At 41.4% G+C, this 17,866-nt stretch overlaps 1 protein-coding gene across 1 annotated transcript in view; it reads right to left on the bottom strand.

The window, feature by feature from the left end:
- ccdc180 (coiled-coil domain containing 180) overlaps positions 1 to 17,866 on the bottom strand; it is a 28,833-nt gene that overhangs the window by 1,395 nt on the left and 9,572 nt on the right. Inside the window, 27 exon segments of the mRNA XM_085181504.1 lie at positions 429 to 525; positions 603 to 728; positions 811 to 971; positions 2,041 to 2,176; positions 2,396 to 2,462; positions 2,540 to 2,629; positions 3,360 to 3,411; positions 8,323 to 8,378; positions 8,621 to 8,693; positions 8,696 to 8,774; positions 8,948 to 9,031; positions 9,691 to 9,768; positions 9,848 to 9,964; positions 11,675 to 11,819; positions 11,894 to 12,040; positions 12,123 to 12,303; positions 13,497 to 13,666; positions 13,758 to 13,939; positions 14,073 to 14,134; positions 14,211 to 14,271; positions 14,438 to 14,564; positions 14,958 to 15,073; positions 16,218 to 16,391; positions 16,479 to 16,598; positions 16,739 to 16,827; positions 17,108 to 17,187; positions 17,319 to 17,426. Of these exon segments, the coding sequence (XP_085037630.1) occupies positions 429 to 525; positions 603 to 728; positions 811 to 971; positions 2,041 to 2,176; positions 2,396 to 2,462; positions 2,540 to 2,629; positions 3,360 to 3,411; positions 8,323 to 8,378; positions 8,621 to 8,693; positions 8,696 to 8,774; positions 8,948 to 9,031; positions 9,691 to 9,768; positions 9,848 to 9,964; positions 11,675 to 11,819; positions 11,894 to 12,040; positions 12,123 to 12,303; positions 13,497 to 13,666; positions 13,758 to 13,939; positions 14,073 to 14,134; positions 14,211 to 14,271; positions 14,438 to 14,564; positions 14,958 to 15,073; positions 16,218 to 16,391; positions 16,479 to 16,598; positions 16,739 to 16,827; positions 17,108 to 17,187; positions 17,319 to 17,426 (2,978 nt within the window).

The following is a 17,866-nucleotide window of genomic DNA, read 5'->3' as shown; positions in this document are numbered from 1 at the left end:
CAGAGCAATCATTATGTTCTTGGGCACCTGCCTGATGGATGCCATTTAAATCCGATCGCTCAGACAAACTTACATTTCCAAGGTCATTTTATTGGAATCATCAATAAACTCCAATAAAAAACAATTCAAAAACTTGACAACACTGCCATCTTTTGACATATGAGCCTTAGAGACTATTCCAAGGTCTGATGTCTTGGTGCTGTTTACCACAGGGAAATTGCTATGTAGGCTCCATTACTTGCAGCACATCAGGCAGGTGATCATCTATGATTTATAGCCTAACTGAACAGATGTTTATAATATGTCCATTACAGCTTAAGGTAAGCATCTCTGCACACACACACACACACACACACACACACACACACACACACACACACACACACACACACACAGCCATTATGATGGTACAAATGAGTAAAGGTTACCTGCAGGTCTAAAGAGGTCATTCATCTGATGGAGCAGCTTCTCTGTCAGAGAAGCCAGTGATGTAACAAACTCCTCCCCTCTGCCTCTCACACATTCCTGCATTCAATAAATAATGCACACTCAAAGTGAGACTGCAGATTAGAAAGGTGTTATCTGGTGCCACGGTCACATACCTGCAGCTCAAGGTGTGCACTGGAGATAGTGCTGTGTAGCTGCTGCTGTCTCAGCTCTTCTCTGCTGTTCAGCATCTCCAGCTCATCCTCCCCGAGAGACGTTCGCAGCTGACCTATGTTCACACTCTGACAACCAGACACATAGAAACCAGTCAGCTTGCAGATCTTCACTGTCTGTATCAGAGCCTTCTGCATCACAGCTTCATACCTTCTCCTTCTCACTGGCTGCCAGAGTCTCCTCCAGCTTCTGTGTGAGTCTCGCCACTTCCTCTCTGAGCCCCGCAACATGCTGTCGCTCATGGTCACTGATCAAAACTGCAGGTGATAAAAGTAGCAGCTCCTCGAACACAGACAGCTGCTTCACCACATCTGACCCATAGACAGGTAGAGACAGACAGTGTGTATAGAATTTTTAGGTGCTTATTCTGTGTGACTGCTTTGAGATATTTGTATCTTTCTAAGATATATAGGTTTAGCCTGATGTTCCTGTTTGTATCAAACATGTGCATCATGAGCTGAAGGAGAGACTGAAAATGGCAAAAGTGAAATACAAAAAGAAGACAAAAAGGAATATACAGCCCAACAACATCTGTGAAGTGTGGAGAGCAATCAACACCATCTCTGGCTACAGCAAAAACAAAAGACAGTCACTCCTGGGTGAAGTGGATAGAGCTGATGAACTCAACCAGTTCTTCAATTGATTTTACTCTGTGGTCACACCTACATCCACTGCTGCTCCTCCATCACGTTCTCCTAATTCTTTTCAACACATGGGCATCTTCAGTGCAACTCCTCCAATTGTGTGCTTCTCAACCACAGCTCCCACGTCTCCTTGCATCTCTAATATGGCAGCTATTTCCTATCCTACACCTGTTCTTCCACCATTATCTGTCACAGAGACAAAGGTGGGATTGGAACTAGGAAGACTATGCTCTAGGAAGGTTGCTAGTCCAGATGTTGTGTCCAAAACCTACCCATTCACTCCCCTCCACAGTTGCTTTCTCTGTATCAGGCAGCTTTCAATAAATAATTTAAACCTGGCAACTGTCGTTTTAGTCCACTCTTTGGGACTGGTTTAAGTTACACTCTAACCTGTTAAATTTTATCAGTTGTCATTTTACTGAGCATGTGCAAAAGGGTGAAACTATTGAACTGGAGTTCAGGGCAAATCTCATCCACTCCAGTGGTCCTGCCACTAAGGAGTTTTTAATTTACCTCACCCAAGGTTGCTGAGTTCAGAACGGAGAAAATCCAACTATGTATATAAAGGAAGGCTGGATATTTTCATCTAGCATCTGTTTGGACCAGATCTTCAAAGGACTGTTAAGAGTTCAGATTAGGACAATGTTAAGGCCTCAGCCAGATTATAGTGCAAAATTATAGAAATGTTAGTCATCAAAAAGATGGACAGAAAATTGTTGTATTTCTGAACGGGTACCATCTCTGCTGGTGTCCAGAAACCTCATTGCCTGCTCGTGGTATCCCACCAACTTCTGCTGCGTGTTCTCAATCCAGTGGTCCAAGGAGTCAGGAAGAAGCTGGAAACAGCTTAGACGTTCACTGCGATAAAAGTCCTGAGGGATGGACAAGCGAAAGGTTTGTGTTAGTTTGTGCAGGTTGAGGTCAATTTGACTTCAGTTTGGACCAATGATAACATCAAGTGAGAAGATGATGTGGATCAGTGTGAAGTTAAAGTGGAACCTTAGCATCAGATAATTATTTAATTATCGAGTGCTCTGTGGTTTTTAGGAAACTGTTAGGGATATATTTCCCCTCTGTCATGTTTATGTTACCTCAGCAAGCTGCAGGAGAATGTCATTGGCTTTCCACAACGCCAAAATAACTTTGGAGCTAAAAGACCTGAAATGCAGAAATATCATAATGGAACTAGAACATTCCATAAGCTACACATCAGATCTGAATCAGATGGGACTCACTGTGCACTCAGATCTGGTTCGGGTCCAAAAATCTGGAACCTTCTCTCATGCCTGATATCAGTCCTGATAAACCTGGCGCCCCTCTTTACACTGAAATACAAACACGGGTTAAAAATAAAATAGGACAAACAAGTCATAGATTATCTATAACATATATCTATTAGTGGTTATTGTACTAAAAATGACTTTAATATGAATCCTCAAATTTGCCATTTTGTCTACAGCTAACCTTAAACCTCACATGACCATATTTGAAGGAAGGGGACAGAATGGATCAGCTAACAGCATTTGATTTGGGTAACTCTAACCCTACAATTCTTCTCCATAGTCTTGGCAAACCCCATTTTCCTCTAAAAATAGGACATGTGTTAGGGTAAGTCAACTATGGAATTCTATTAGGGTTAGTATCCCTTACTCCATTATCCTAATGTACCAGATGAGATTTGTGACTTATGGAAATATGTCTTGGCAATAAGAGAACAAAAAATAATTGTATTCGACACACTTCTAAAATATTTATATTATTCCAAAAAAGTTTAACTTTATTTTTCTCCAAAACATAAGGTTAGGTTTAGGGGCAATATACTAGGATAATAATACTAGAAGTAATAGTGTATGACATTACAGTATGACAGTTAGAAGGACTTAGATAGTATTTAAAAATAATAAAACATTATACAATCTGGGTGTAAGGTCATCAGTGATGATGACATAGCAAGAAAGTAAAATGGCTGTCAATGTTGTTATGTTTGCAGCCATAAAAAAATTGACATTGATGTTCAGATGAGTTACAATGCATCATGTTTCTACATGTGTTTACCTCGGTGCATTGACAGAATCGTGTCTCTGCTGAAGCTGGATAGGATTCAGACCTGCAGAAACACAACATGCTGTCAGTCTGAACTGGGTTGGCTGTTAAACACCAAACGCATTGCAAAAAAACCCCCACGAAAATAAGAATTTTCCAGATCCAAACTTGATGTATAACGTATATACACACCGAACACATTTTGTGGAAAATTCATCCTCAAAAAAACGCACTTTAAAAGAAAATAAGTTGACAGCAAGTCATGATGAGCTGGTTCTGATGTTTCTAAACAAGAAAAGTAAGAAACTGAGATTCTGGGTTCATCCAATTTTTCTATTTCCATCTCTCTAGTAGTCAGTACTGGTGTGCGTTTGAGCCATGAGGGCATTTGTTTCCAAATGCAGTCTGCATTTGGAAACAAATACAGACACTGTTTATTCGGATCCAAAAAATCAATGTTGGTTTGAAAAAATAAATGCCAAAAATGTGTCCCAGTGAAATAACGCGGTCATTGTGAACAGATGCACAAAGAATAGCTTTGTCTGAAAAATATTTAGAATGCACAAAATATTCATATTGATTTTATGTATTCAATGTGTGAAGCCCTTCAGTCACCAGTTAATCATCCAGGCTTAAGGGTATGTTAAGAGAGGCTGACACAGACACACACCTTGTTTATATAGTCTTTGATTACTCTGAACATACAAATGAAAAACTGTAATGCCAAAATACTTCATTTGAAAAAGTTTTCAGTTTGTGAAAGTTTTTTTTATTAAGGATATGACTGAGTTTCAGTCAAGTTTCAGAGCTCATCACAGCACAGAAACAGCTTTAGTGAAGGTTACAAATGATCTTCTTATGGCTTCTGACAGTGGACTCATCTCTGTGCTTGTCCTGCTAGACCTTAGTGCAGCATTCGATACTGTCGACCATAATATCCTATTAGAGCGATTAGAACATGCTGTCGGTATTACAGGTACTGTGCTGCAGCGGTTTGTATCATATCTATCTAATAGACTCCAATTTGTACATGTAAATGGAGAGTCCTCTTCACACACTGAGGTTAATTATGGAGTTCCACAGGGTTCTGTCACGGTCTGCCGGGGCAAGCCGTGTGGTAATTATTTAGGACCCGGAAGCGGCAGCTCTGGTGCAGGTGAGTATTTATTTACAAAAGTAAATACAACAGAAATGGCGCGGGTGAAGCTGTAACAGAAAACCTAAACTGGGCAAACTAACAAAACAAACCAGAACAAAGATGCAGGGAGGTCCGGGGAAATATACACAGAGAGATGGATGGAGAAACGCAGGGAGACCGAGGGGAAACAACACAGACGAACCAGCAATGACTAAGACAGAAGACACGACTTAAAAACACTCAGAGAACACAGGGAGATTACACACAGGTGGGGGACACAGCTGGGAGTGATTAACGTGACGAGACTAGGGAGGCAAACTGAAAACACTCACATAAGACGCAGACCTTCACAATAAAACAGGAAACACACACACACGCAAAGACACAGACTAGGAAACGCGGACTTAACACAGGAATAGATGGGCAGAACAGAATACACTAAACAGGAGGAACAACAGAACCAAAATCACTAATAGAAAACACAAAACGCTGGGTCAAAAGGACCCAGGATCATGACAGGTTCAGTGCTAGGACCAATTCTGTTTACTCTATACATGCTTCCCTTAGGCAGCATCATTAGAAGACATAGCATAAATTTTCACTGCTATGCAGATGACACCCAGCTCTATCTATCTATGAAGCCATATAATACACACCAATTAGTTAAACTGCAGGAATGTCTTAAATGGTAAATGGTAAATGGCCTGTATTTGTATAGCGCTTTTGGCTCTCACTGAAGACACTGAAGACATAGCTGTTCTTTTGTACTGCTTTTAAGCGAAACATCCTTTGTATGTGAGGAAAATGCTGTTCATCCTCTTCAGCTCTAGCGTAGACAAGCTACTTTGAAACGCTTGGGCCGCTCTGCCCGCCACAGTTTCAAACTGGTCATGTGACTGCATTGCCACATCTGATTGGTAAAAAAGTTACCGGAAACTCCACTGGCGGCATGTTATCTAATGTGTTCAACTAATTTTTTTAAAAAAGTAACGAGTCAAATTTTGCAAATGTAGCGGAGTAAAAGTACCGTTTCTTCTTCACAAATGTACTCAAGTAAAAGTAAAAAGTATCGTACAAAAAAGGTACTTTAAAAGTACATTTTTTTCAAAAACTTACTCAAGTAAATGTAATGGAGTAAATGTAACTCGTTACTACCCACCTCTGCGCTTTACTAGTCCCTAAGGACCCCAAAGCGCTTTACACAACCAGTCATCCACCCATTCACACACACATTCACACACTGGTTAAAGACATAAAGACCTGGATGGCCGCTAACTTTCTGCTTCTTAATTCAGATAAAACTGAGGTTATTGTACTCGGCCCTGAAAAGCTTAGAAATATGGTATCTAACCAGATTCTTACTCTGGATGGCATTACCTTGGCCTCCAGTAATGCTGTGAGGAACCTTGGAGTCATTTTTGACCAGGATATGTCCTTCAACGCACATATTAAACAAATATGTAAGACTGCTTTCTTCCATTTGCGCAACATCTCTAAAGTTAGAAACATCGTGTCTCAGCGTGATGCTGAAAAACTAGTTCATGCATTTATTACTTCCAGGCTGGACTACTGCAATTCATTATTATCAGGATGTCCAAAAAACTCGCTTCAGCTAATCCAAAATGCTGCAGCAAGAGTACTGACAGGGACTAGAAAGAGAGAGCATATTTCTCCTGTTTTGGCTTCACTTTATTGGCTTCCTGTTAAATCCAGAATTGAATTCAAAATCCTGCTCCTCACATACAAGGTCTTAAATAATCAGGCCCCATCTTATTTTAATGACCTTGTAGTACCATATCATACCATATCACCCTATTAGAGCACTTCGCTCTCGCACTGCAGGCCTTCTTGTTGTTCCTAGAGTATTTAAAAGTAGAATGGGAGGGAGAGCCTTTATGTTTCAGACTTCTCTTCTGTGGAACCAGTTTCCAATTTGGATTCGGGAGACAGACACTATCTCTACTTTCAAGATTAGGCTTAAAACTTTCCTTTTTGCTAAAGCATATAGTTAGGGCTGGACCAGGTGACCCTGAATCCTCCCTTAGTTATGCTGCAATAGACGTAGGCTGCTGGGGATTCCCATGATTAGGGACGAGTATAGAAAAACGGTTCTTGTTGAGAACCGGTTCCCACTGTTTCAATTCCTTGGAATTGTTTGCCATTTTTGCAAACGATTCCCTTATCGATTCCAGTTGCCGCGAATGATGTCACCACGTTGCGGAGCGTCATTTACCTGGCAGGAAGCATGGCGGCTCAAACTCTCAAAAGTTTGGTTATACTTTACGAGAACGGATGACAACAGGGCAACTTGCAATACTTGCAAAGTAGATATTCATTTAAGGGAGGAAACACTACGAACATGCAAAAGCATCTGCTCACAAAACGCATGATGACCTTAAATGAATGTCGTGCTTTTAATTCCGCTCCGGACTCGTGAATCTCAACCCAGCAGCAGCGGTGACGTTTGCACGTCCTCTCCCGTTAATGCGGCAGGTAAATAATCAAATAACAGTGCATATTATGTTAGCACGATCTGCCTTATTACAAAACCTGCCATTACTGTGCGCTGAATTTAGGTGACCATGATGAGAGAGACAGACAGAGTCTGGCTGGCTCAGATGCTGGCAGTTCTTGCTGCAGTCTACCGTTAGCGTCTCCTTTCAGGCCAGGATAGACGAATGTCACCGAGCAGTGACTAAGTTTGAGGTAAAAGGCTTGCACCCATTTGCCACAGCAGATGCCCCCGATTTTCGGTAAGTGAATGTGTTTAATTGTAGGCAGGGACATTACTGGATATTCTTGTGTAATTGCTACTGAATAATTTATGTTATACTTTGTTATTGCTACAGAAGAATATTTATTTATTATTTACATTTACAATTTTTTTTTCCTGGGGACCCTGTGACACCCCATTGAAGAGCCGTAGGCTGTGGATCTCTTAAGATCTCACTGCTGGGTTTGTAAGGCCATGTTACTCCTAAATTTCTATCTTGTTCAAAGAGAAGATATAAAACAAAGTTCTAAGCTAATCGACCTGTGTGTTCTCCTTTTTAAAAAAAAAAAAAAAAAAATCGATAAGAGAATCGATAAAGAATAGAATCGTTAAACAGAATCGAAAGATGGAATCGAATCGTGAAAATCCTTATCAATACCCATCCCTACCCCATGATGCATTGAGTTTTTCCTTTCCCAGTCACCTTTCTCACTCACTATGTGTTAACAGACCTCTCTGCATTGAATCATATCTGTTATTAATCTCTGTCTCTCTTCCACAGCATGTCTTTTATCCTGTCTTCCTTCTCTCACCCCAACCGGTCGCAGCAGATGGACGCCCCTCCCTGAGCCTGGTTCTGCCGGAGGTTTCTTCCTGTTAAAAGGGAATTTTTCCTTCCCACTGTCGCCAAAGTGCTTGCTCATAGGGGGTCATATGATTGTTGGGTTTCTCTCTGTATCTATGAAGCGCCTTACAGCGACTTTTGTTGTGATTTGGCGCTATATAAATAAAATTGAATTGAATTGAATTGAAAGAAATCCTAATCCTCACCATAAACCTACTCAGCCCAGCGAGGTCTGAGATAACCTGGTGAAAGCTAAAACCACTGTAAAATGCTCTACACAACAGAAGTTATGGCAAATTCTATTGTAATGCTAGAATAAGTTAGCAATACAAGTTCAATCCTGTAACCAGTTTTTAAAAAGAAAAACAGTGAACTGCACTAAGCTGCCTACAGGTTCTATGAGTGGTGAAGTAGTTTATGTGCAACTCTCTGCAACACTACTGAGAAAAAAGACATATTTCAGTCAGAATGAAAAAGGAAACAAATGTTTGTACTTTACCAGAAGATATCCTTTGTCTCTGTTCTCTTTCCTTTGCTGGATCTTGGCAACTAATCCTGTATGTTTGGGTGTTGGACAGAAATAAGGGGGTGAAACATTTTTTGTCTGCATAATCAAAGAGTATCACACAACCAGCAGTAATCAGCAGCGGGATTATTAGTGCCTTCTATTAAAGTTGGAAGTTGTAATGTCTGAGTTCCGAGTTAGAATTTTCAACTGGAAGTTGGATTTTCAACTCTGAAAATCAGAGCAGCCCCATCAACCCAAAGTTAACTTAAATGGACCTCCACATATATACCTGTTCAAGGACCTGATGATCCCCACAACAGGATCATCAAGGGGGTCCATATTTGTTTTGTGTGGCTGCAGTAACCAGGAGACGGGTTTAGCAGGACCTGCTTCCTGGATTTATGGTGACCTGACAAAGCAAGGCTTTCCTCCAGTGCAGAGTCCTGAACACAAAAATGAAAATTAATCCACGTGGAAAGAAAATAGACCGGGTCAAGACTGTCTGCAAAAGCAGAAGGAAAAACAGAAGAGGAGGTCATAGACCCCATGCAGCCTAGAAAGAAGAGAAGCAGTGCAGAAAAACAAGGCAACAGGTGGTGGATAGGAAGTGACATACCAAACTCAAATCCAGGTACTGACAGCACTCCGTGAGTTCTTTATTGATTGATGACAGGAAGGAACAAACCTGATCTGGAGACAGCTGCATATAGAGAAAATATTCACATTGGAGCTCTTGTTCTTTGGTATAAGTACTACAGTCCTCTGTACAGTAACTGAATAGGAGTAATAACAGTAGTCATTTGACCAGGGGTGAAAAAATAATGTTATGTTACTACTATAAGTATGGACACAGATTTTTTTTTCTGTGGCTTTTGTTTAATTATGTGCAGTTTTGGTGGAGTTTGTACTGTTCATTCTTGCCTCTTTTAATTCTACCAGTTTTCCCATTTTCCTGCTTTTTCCCCTACCAGCCCTGTTCAATTAGCCAATGTTCATATTATATCTGGATTAGACCATCTCCATTGTCATCTTCTCAGACATGTCCTGACAGAATCCAGCAAACCTGCTTTTCAGAATTGTTTCCTGGAAGCTCTGACCACGTACACTGTGTTCTTTGCAGTTTCACCACAGCCCTCAAACTTGTTGAAATAAAAAAAATATAAGCTTCTGTTTCAGAGGTGCACAAAAAGATGACCACGAGTCTGAGATCACTCAAATTCATATCAGGTAAGCCTTTTGGTTTTAATTGGTCCTGTTCTTGGACATTTTTGATTACTTCTTGTATTTATGGGCCACTGTTCTTCCAGCTGCAATATAACTTTGTCACTGCGCAGTCAAATCTCCCAGCTACCTTACTACCTGTGTGTCATCCAACATCTTCCTCAGGTCCTCCAGTCTTTTGCTGATAACAGTCTGCTGGTGGTTACTTCCGGCAGCCTGGAGGGGCCCAACAGTATTAATAAACAACCAGCAAAGACAGAGAGAGACAAGCAGACAGAGAGAGAGAGATGGGCACCTCAGCTTTGATGTGAACTTGTGTGCTGGTGATCATTTTCTGGGCGTCTTCAATAAATTTCACCTCAGACTTCAGAAAGGACAGTTTCTCTTCCAAGGGAGCCGACACTTCTTTCACCTGCAAAATATCATTAGACTGTTTAATGTTGAACACCAGAACTGCCTCCGGAGTCTCCACTAGTGTGCATTGAGTATTGCTACCATAAATATCATGTGAAAAAATTCAGTTTCCACCTGCCAGACATTTAGTGGTCTCACATATCATTCCACTTTAAAACTTATTACTATTACTACTTATCTCTCTAGCTGCTTGGACTTTTTCTATATTGTTCTATTAATTAATTATTGTAAAGTAGTGTCTATAAAATTGAGTTCAAATGTGTTTATATAGCACCAAATGTAAGGTAAAGACCCAAGAATCTGCTTTGCTGACAACCAGATATAAACACATTATATTCACGATCTATACTGTAAAAGATGTACACAGCGACCTAGACATTGACAATAGTGTAAGAAAGCAATATTGTTTTTCAGATTATTCCAAAAAACACCAATAAACCAGATTATTGGACATAGGGTCTACAGTAGCATGTTCCTGGCTATCAAAGAGACTGGGTCCTTTCGATTTAGAGGAGTAGCAGCTCTACTCTGAGCCCCTCCCCGATGGCCCAACTCATCACCCTATCTCTAAGAGAGAGGCCAGCTACTCTTAGACAAAACTCATTTCCGCCGCTTGTATCTGCAATCTTGTTCTTTCCGCCACTAACGAAAGCTGGTGACCATGGATGAGGGTAGGGACGTAGGTATACCAGTAAATTGACAGCTGTTGGCTTTATCAGGCCACCTCCTGATAAAGCCAACAGAACTGCATCGTCTGCAAAAAGCAGAGATGAGATTCTGAGACCACTCAAGTCGAAGCCTTCCACTTGGTCCAGTGTTCTGCCCAGTCACATCCTTCTAGGTCTCACTGTTGTTGCCCACAAGTGTTGAAGTCTCTCAGTAAGACGACAGAGTCCCCAGGTGGACCTTCCTCAAGCATCCCGCCCAGGGACTCCAAAAACTGTCATTCGACACATAACTGCAGACAGTTATGACCTATTCCCCGACCCGAAGGCACAGGGAACAAACTCTGTCGCCAACCAGGAAAAACTTGGATTGCTTTGGCTGTATGTTTTGTGTAATTTCTACTTTTTGAATAGCTCTATGTCTGGTCCCTCACCAAGGACCAATTTGTCATGGGGGCAAAAAGTCCACTGACAACATAGCCCCTGGAATCCCTGGGACACTGAGGGGCAAAAGCTGTTATAAAGTGGAAACTATACAAATAAAGAAAATGTGATTGTTGGTGCCTTTTGGAGGATTAAAAAATTATCTAAATAAAAGTTATCTAATATGTTTGTGCTTCACTTATGGTGAGTGATATTCTAGTATTGTCCCAGTGTGTTACTTTCCACTGTTTAGCTAATATGCTAATATGTGTGTCTGAGCATTGCCCCAGTACAGTTCATGTATGCAGTTTGCTTACTAAGCTTGTTAGTGTTATCTACCTATCGAACATTCCACTTTCTTGTCCAAATATGGTAACTTCTGACCCCAACTGTTCTCAGTGAAAACACTAAGAATAAGGTTTTAAAATCCTGAGTCCACAATGGTGACCATATGGATCTTTTATATATAGTCTAGGATTGATGTCATCATGGGGCCACTAGGCAAGAGAATTGGGATGGAAATAGGAATTTTGTCCAAAGAGCGACCAGGCTCTACTCGACCATTTTATACAAACTGTGCTTTACAGAAGTAACAATTAACAGAGGACAATACATTGCACCTGCTGTAAGCTCCTGGATTCAAAAGCCTCAAGAGCAGAGTAGATGGACTCCTTAGTCGTGTTGATACGCTTAGTTTCCTCCCTCACCCTTCTCTGAAACATCTTTAGCTCCTGAGGTGCAAAATCTCCTCCTTCACTGAACAGCCTGCAGGAGGAAAACACACTCATCTGGTGATGATCACTTTGTTTTGCTGAAGAGTCTGCTGCAGCTGCTGTTACCTGAAGGAGCTGAGGAGTTGTGCTGTTTTGTTTCTGGCCTCCTCCATTCTTATCCTGACTGTCTGTCTGAAGTTTGTCAGCCAGTCCTGCGTTTCTTTGATGTGTCCATGCAGACAGTCCTGCAGGGTGGTGCTAGCAGCCTCCCAACTGCAGAGAAACATACCTGTGGTCAGTGTCTCAGCCTCACTAAGCTGACAGTCACATAAAGGTGCAGATAGACAGTTTTTACTGTTGACTGCTGCTGGCTGTTTGGATGTTGGCCTCAATGTTGGACAAAGTGACCATAAGCTCCATGTTCTTTTTCTTTATGGAGGCCTGCAGGTCTTGCAATTCCATCCTACAGGAGGTCAACAGGTCCAACACACCCTCAAAGTGGGTGTCCACATGCTGTCTGTGGAGCTGTAGCTCAGCTACACACAAAGACACAGTTTGGTTAAGAGGTGTTTTCATTATTAACCTGTCACTATATGCTTCTAGCTGCTTCTGTAAAAATAATATGGGAAGGACCACAGACTATTAATATAGATGGACATTGGTATTGGTAGTGATGTGCTAAGCAGATGCTACAGAAAGTGAATGACATTTTGTGACTTCAAGCATCTAACTTAACTGCTGGCAATGAGACGTATCCAGACAAGAGGTAATCTTTTCCCAAAGAAGCTGATTCTGAATACAATTTTGGATGTTGAACTTCCAGTGGGAGAAACAGTGGGTGGCTGTAGCTCAGGAGGTTGAGCAGGTCACCTACTGATCGGAAGGTTGGTGGTTCAATCCCTGGCTCTTCCAGTCTGCATGTCAAGTATCCTTGGGCAACCCCAAGTTGCTCTCCGATGCATCCATCAGGGTGAATGTAGTTAAAAAGCACTCAGTATAGAGAAAGTGTTTGGGTGAATGTGGCATCTTGTCTAAAGTACTCCGGCTGGAGTAGAAAAGCACTATATAAGAATCAGTCCATCAACTTTCTTACCTGGATTATTGAGCAGACAAGATAATCTTTTCTCAACTTCCACGCAAGCTACTAATGAGAGTGAAAGATATAATTGATTGACATATGGCCTGGTATTAAATATGCTACAGGGTCACTTAGGCAACTGGAGCATTGAAGGACCACTAGCTGTTAGCTTCAAACAACTAGACTACTTCCAGGGTGGATACAGTTTTAAACCTGTATTCTTTTCAGTAGCCAGCATGAGTGAGTCATTTAGTTGAAAAACAAAATCTTATACAAGGATAATAATAATTAACTGGCAAAGTCGGAAAACCTTTTATGAGTTGCTTCAAAAAAAAAATTTCACTGATGATTCTATAACTGCAGTTTTATTGTCGATTTATGTCAGTGGCTGTTAAAGTTAGACATTAGAGACATTTTAAAATAATTTCTGAGTGGCAGCACTTGCTTGTAAAAGGATTTGGTGTCTTTTAGCCTCATGCATTCAAGTCTGATTTCAAAACTTAAGATGTCAGTAGGAAAAAAGTTGAAATCACTGTTTAAACCCATCTTTTATATCCATTCTGTGAATCATGAACCATGTGTTACAGCAAATTCTGTAACCTTTGACTAACTTTCACCAACATTTGTGCATTGTTTGTGTGTGTCTGTTACCCATGCGGGGCTCGTATATATGGGTCTTGATATGTCGGGGGCTCAGCTGCTGGAGTTGGAGCTCCTGCTCTGAGCGCACCGCCTCCTTCCTGTCTCTCATCATTGAAACCGCTAAACTGAACACATTGTGGAAATGCTGCTCCAGGTGGTTCAAGAACAGAGTCCGGGACCTTGACACACAGACAGTCAGCCTTTGAGGTGGTGATCTTTCAACTGAGAGTCCTTACAAGAGTGGAAATACAAGCGTGCGTGTGTGAGTACCTGCTCAGTGAGTCCAGGAGGAGGTCCACAGGAAATAAGCTCAGGTGTGTCTCCCACTCCATGTTGACTGGCAGGTTGGGAGTGGAACATCTGAAGACAGGAGCTGAGCAGACCATATCTTTTGATGAGGTAAAGGTGACAGAGCTGCTGAAATCACAGATCTCCTTCAGGATGGACCCTGCCTGAAATGCGCACGCACGTACGCACGCACGCACGCACACACACACACACACACACACACACACACACAACCATTGATATTTTCTGGATCAATCAGAAATTAATTATTGTTTGTTTATCATTAATTAGCGTCACCTCAATTAGCCAATTTTGAGAGCTGTGTGAAGTTTCAGGACTTTCAATCTGCCAGCTGGTTTCTACACAAACAAATAAACATGTCAATACTAAATAAAACCAGTTTAAGTATCTGAGCATGAGTGTGAAAGAACAGACCCAGGTATGGGCTGGATCGGCCGCTAGATGGTTGGACAAGCTTTTCCAAATCCCCTGGACTCTGAGAAAAAAGAGACATGACTTAAATTGATGATAACCTTTTTTAGAGGACAATGAGATGAAAAAGTCAGATGTGTTCAGATGCAAACTATTTCAGGCTTCACTGTAATTGTGTTTCTGTGGTTACCGGCTACATGTAGTGAGTGAGGTCTGTCTGCTATGGTTACCGGTTGGTAGGTGTGACTCAGGTGGTAGAAGGAGCTGAGGTTCCTGCTGTAGGAGACAAGCTCCTCCAAACAGCACGACGGGTGAAGATTCAACAGGGTCCATTGATCAATGACAAATTGATTGCAACTGCACACACACACACACACACACACACACACACACACACACACACACACACTGAAAATTAGGACCTTTTATTCAAATTCACCTTTCTTCCTGCCCACACAACCTCTCTCCTCTTTACAGTTAAAGTTGTGGCTGTGTTCGCCTCCAGCCAATCAGACAAATGATCATGTTAAATAATCAGAGTTGGTCAGCCAAGCTTTGAGTTTTCATGATGTGATTGATTGTTCCCTGGGGAACGGTACAGACATTGCTTCCCTGCTATGGTCCAAGGCAAAATGCTAACAAACTTGGTGGGGATGTTGTGAATTTCAATATTTGTAATAAATTGGAGAGAAAATGAACTTTTATTTGGATTTTGCTTTGGGATTAGCCTTAGCTGGCACCCTGTAGTACCTGTGCTTAATCTGCTGCAAGTAACCGATAGTTTTGTCCAGAGACTTCTTCAGAGCATCCTCACTGCTCTCTTGACGGAGTCCTCCTAACAGGTCATCCATTTGCATCTTCCGTTTCTGATAGAATAAGAGCAAGCATGTTGGAAAAGGGAACCTGTCGTGCTCTCTCTCAGGTAAAAGTGTGACGACCACGTCGACCTGTGACGGTGACTTACCTGTATGTAATTTGTTAACATGAGTCCTTTAAGGTGCTATTAAAAACTTTGCCCGCTTCCTAATTTCTTAGGGGTTTTTTTTCTTCATATTTGTCACAATTACACGTTTCTGATCATCAAATAAATTCTTATATTAGACCAGTGGTTCCCAAACTTTTTCTGCTTACTTTTTGTGTTTACATGAGATTAATTGCAGAATGGCAGATAGAGAGAAAATACTGTAAATCTTACTATCTTCAGGTTTTACACGCTTACATATACACACGCAGTTACTGTCCCTCCATTTAGAAAGGCAGAGGCATCATGGTGGAATTATTTTACGTGTAGTTGTTTTTTTCCTGGGTAATAATATTCAACATTGCTATCAATACATTTTTCAAAAAATGCCTCTCTGTGCAAAATGGGTTCAAAAACATAAACAACTGTGGGATACTGTTTGTCCGTGATTTGGACAGGGGGAGCAAATTATGGCAGGATCAGCCTGATATTATTTGTATCCCACTGTAACTTTACTGTATAAAGAGCTAACATCTCCAAAATGTCATGAGTAGTTAGTTATCACAAGTTTGTGAACTAAAAATCAAGAATGTGGGATACTGTTTGTCCGTGATTTGGAGAGTCCGGCGCCTGCTCCCGACGCAAGGAAAACCAATTCTGCAGGGGGGACCTACCTTGGCACTTGTGCAGGTGAAGCCAAAAGGAAGATATGCTTCACCATATTTTCTAGTCTTTGGCTTGGAAGGAAGTTGGTTTGGGAACATATTTAGCGATGCTTCATCTCCTGCTTTGCGTTTGTGTGGGAGCCCCGTCAAAAACCTGTCCATTATGCTAGCAGTGTCCAAGCATCCTTTTTTTGTTTTGTTTGTTTAGTTTTTATTTTTTTACAGAGTTTTTTGTAAGATATAATAGAACGCAAATCTTCCATAAAGATCAATTTTTGTATCCGTCAGTCAGTCCGCGGTATTTTACAGTGACTGTATGTGAGCTACTTGCCTGTGTTTGTTGTTTTTATTTGACTTACCTGCTTGTGTTTTATTGCAACTCACTTGTAAGTGCTGCTGCTGTGAGCATCTGAGATCATTCAGGTCTTGTTGTAGTTTTTCATCTCTCCTCTCTAATCTTTGGCAATGTGTCTCCCACAGCAATGCTGCTGCTCGCATGACAACAAATACATTCCTACTTAGACTGAAAGCATGACGGGCCACAGAGTCACTGCACACCTGCAGACAGACAAGCAGAAAGCATGAACGCGTGAATGCTCTGATACAGTGCACAGAAACAGTCTGAGGCAGGTTTACGTGACTGACATCTAAAGCGGCCAGCTGCTCTTCATCCTGACTCTGCTGTGCTCCAATCATTGTGAGAAGCTGTGAGTTGATGATGTCATTCACTTCCTCTTCTGACAATTCCAAAGATGAGAGCACTGCCTGTAGGATGACAGGTTAAAATTACAGGCCTGTATGCTGGAATGTAATCATTGCTACGGTGATGTAGCTGCAGACAGCAGGCAGCTATTAATTAAAGGTATTTGAAAGCTGCTACATCAGAGCTAACCAAACGCATTTACCTTACAGCGCTCCACCTCCGCCAGCCGATTCTGCCATGTCTGTTCAAAGCAGCAACGCAGCTGATGGAGAAGCTCAGTGTGGAAATGCTCTGAACACACAAATACAAACCTACATTCATCATCACCATAGTATAACTCAGACTTGTGCTTCTGCCAATTTACCACAAGCAGGATAACAGATCTATAGGTGACACTCACAAATCCTCATCAGATCAAATTAAACTTTTAAAAAGATGATTTGGATGACTTGGTAACATAGCTGCTTCATGGAGGTGATACAGTGATGTTTTCTGCTGTTCAAATAGTGATTTAAGTTTGTAAAGTGAAACTCATACTGTATCAGTAGTAGTGACTCCAGAGGACAGTTACCAATTTGCTGATTGACATCTGTTAGTTGGTCAAACCAATCAGACACCAAAGCTTTGGAGCATGTGGGTGGGACCAGAGAACTGAAACACAAAGAGAATATGTGACTTGACAAGAACAACAAGGGGTAAAAACAAAGGAAATTACACTGAAACTGGACTGACTGAATCTCCAGGCAATGAAAAGATTATGATTTTTGTTTGTTTGTTTTTACCTGATCTTGTTAATGATGTCACGGCGCTGTTCAGTCAGATCTTGCTGGGTTAGTTTTAACTGCTGAACTGAGGCCAGCTGCTGATCCTCATTCCTGCTGCAGAAACCTCTACGACACAAATACTACTGATTATCAGCCAGTTCAAAAACTTACCATGGTATACAATTTGGAGTGATGCCTGATCTTTCAGTTGTAGGACTGAGTGTCACAGCAGTTCTGAAACTGACCACAAATATAGAAAAATATTAGGAAATAAAAGCCAACCAACTTGTCCAGGGTCCGGGAGTTAAAAAATTAAAGGTGCAGACATTACCTCAATGTCAGTTTGAGATAGTGTCCTTGTTAGACAAATGTTAGGCAAATTGGTCCTTGGTGAGTGGCCAAATAAAGAGTGATTCAGTCAACACCTATAGACAGAAGAAAATCAAGGTACCAGTGTACCGTGTAGGGTTGCCCAACCCTGTAGCCAGGCCTCCAGACAGAGCTGTAAGAAGAGTGTCCGGTGGTCAGGCCTTAGCCCATGGTGGATGAAGTTCACCTTTAGTTCT

The sequence above is a fragment of the Neolamprologus multifasciatus genome, chromosome 12, assembly GCF_963576455.1.
Source record: "Neolamprologus multifasciatus chromosome 12, fNeoMul1.2, whole genome shotgun sequence".
NCBI classification, from domain to species: Eukaryota; Metazoa; Chordata; class Actinopteri; order Cichliformes; family Cichlidae; genus Neolamprologus; species Neolamprologus multifasciatus.
This window is presented reverse-complemented; position numbering and strand designations above follow the sequence as displayed.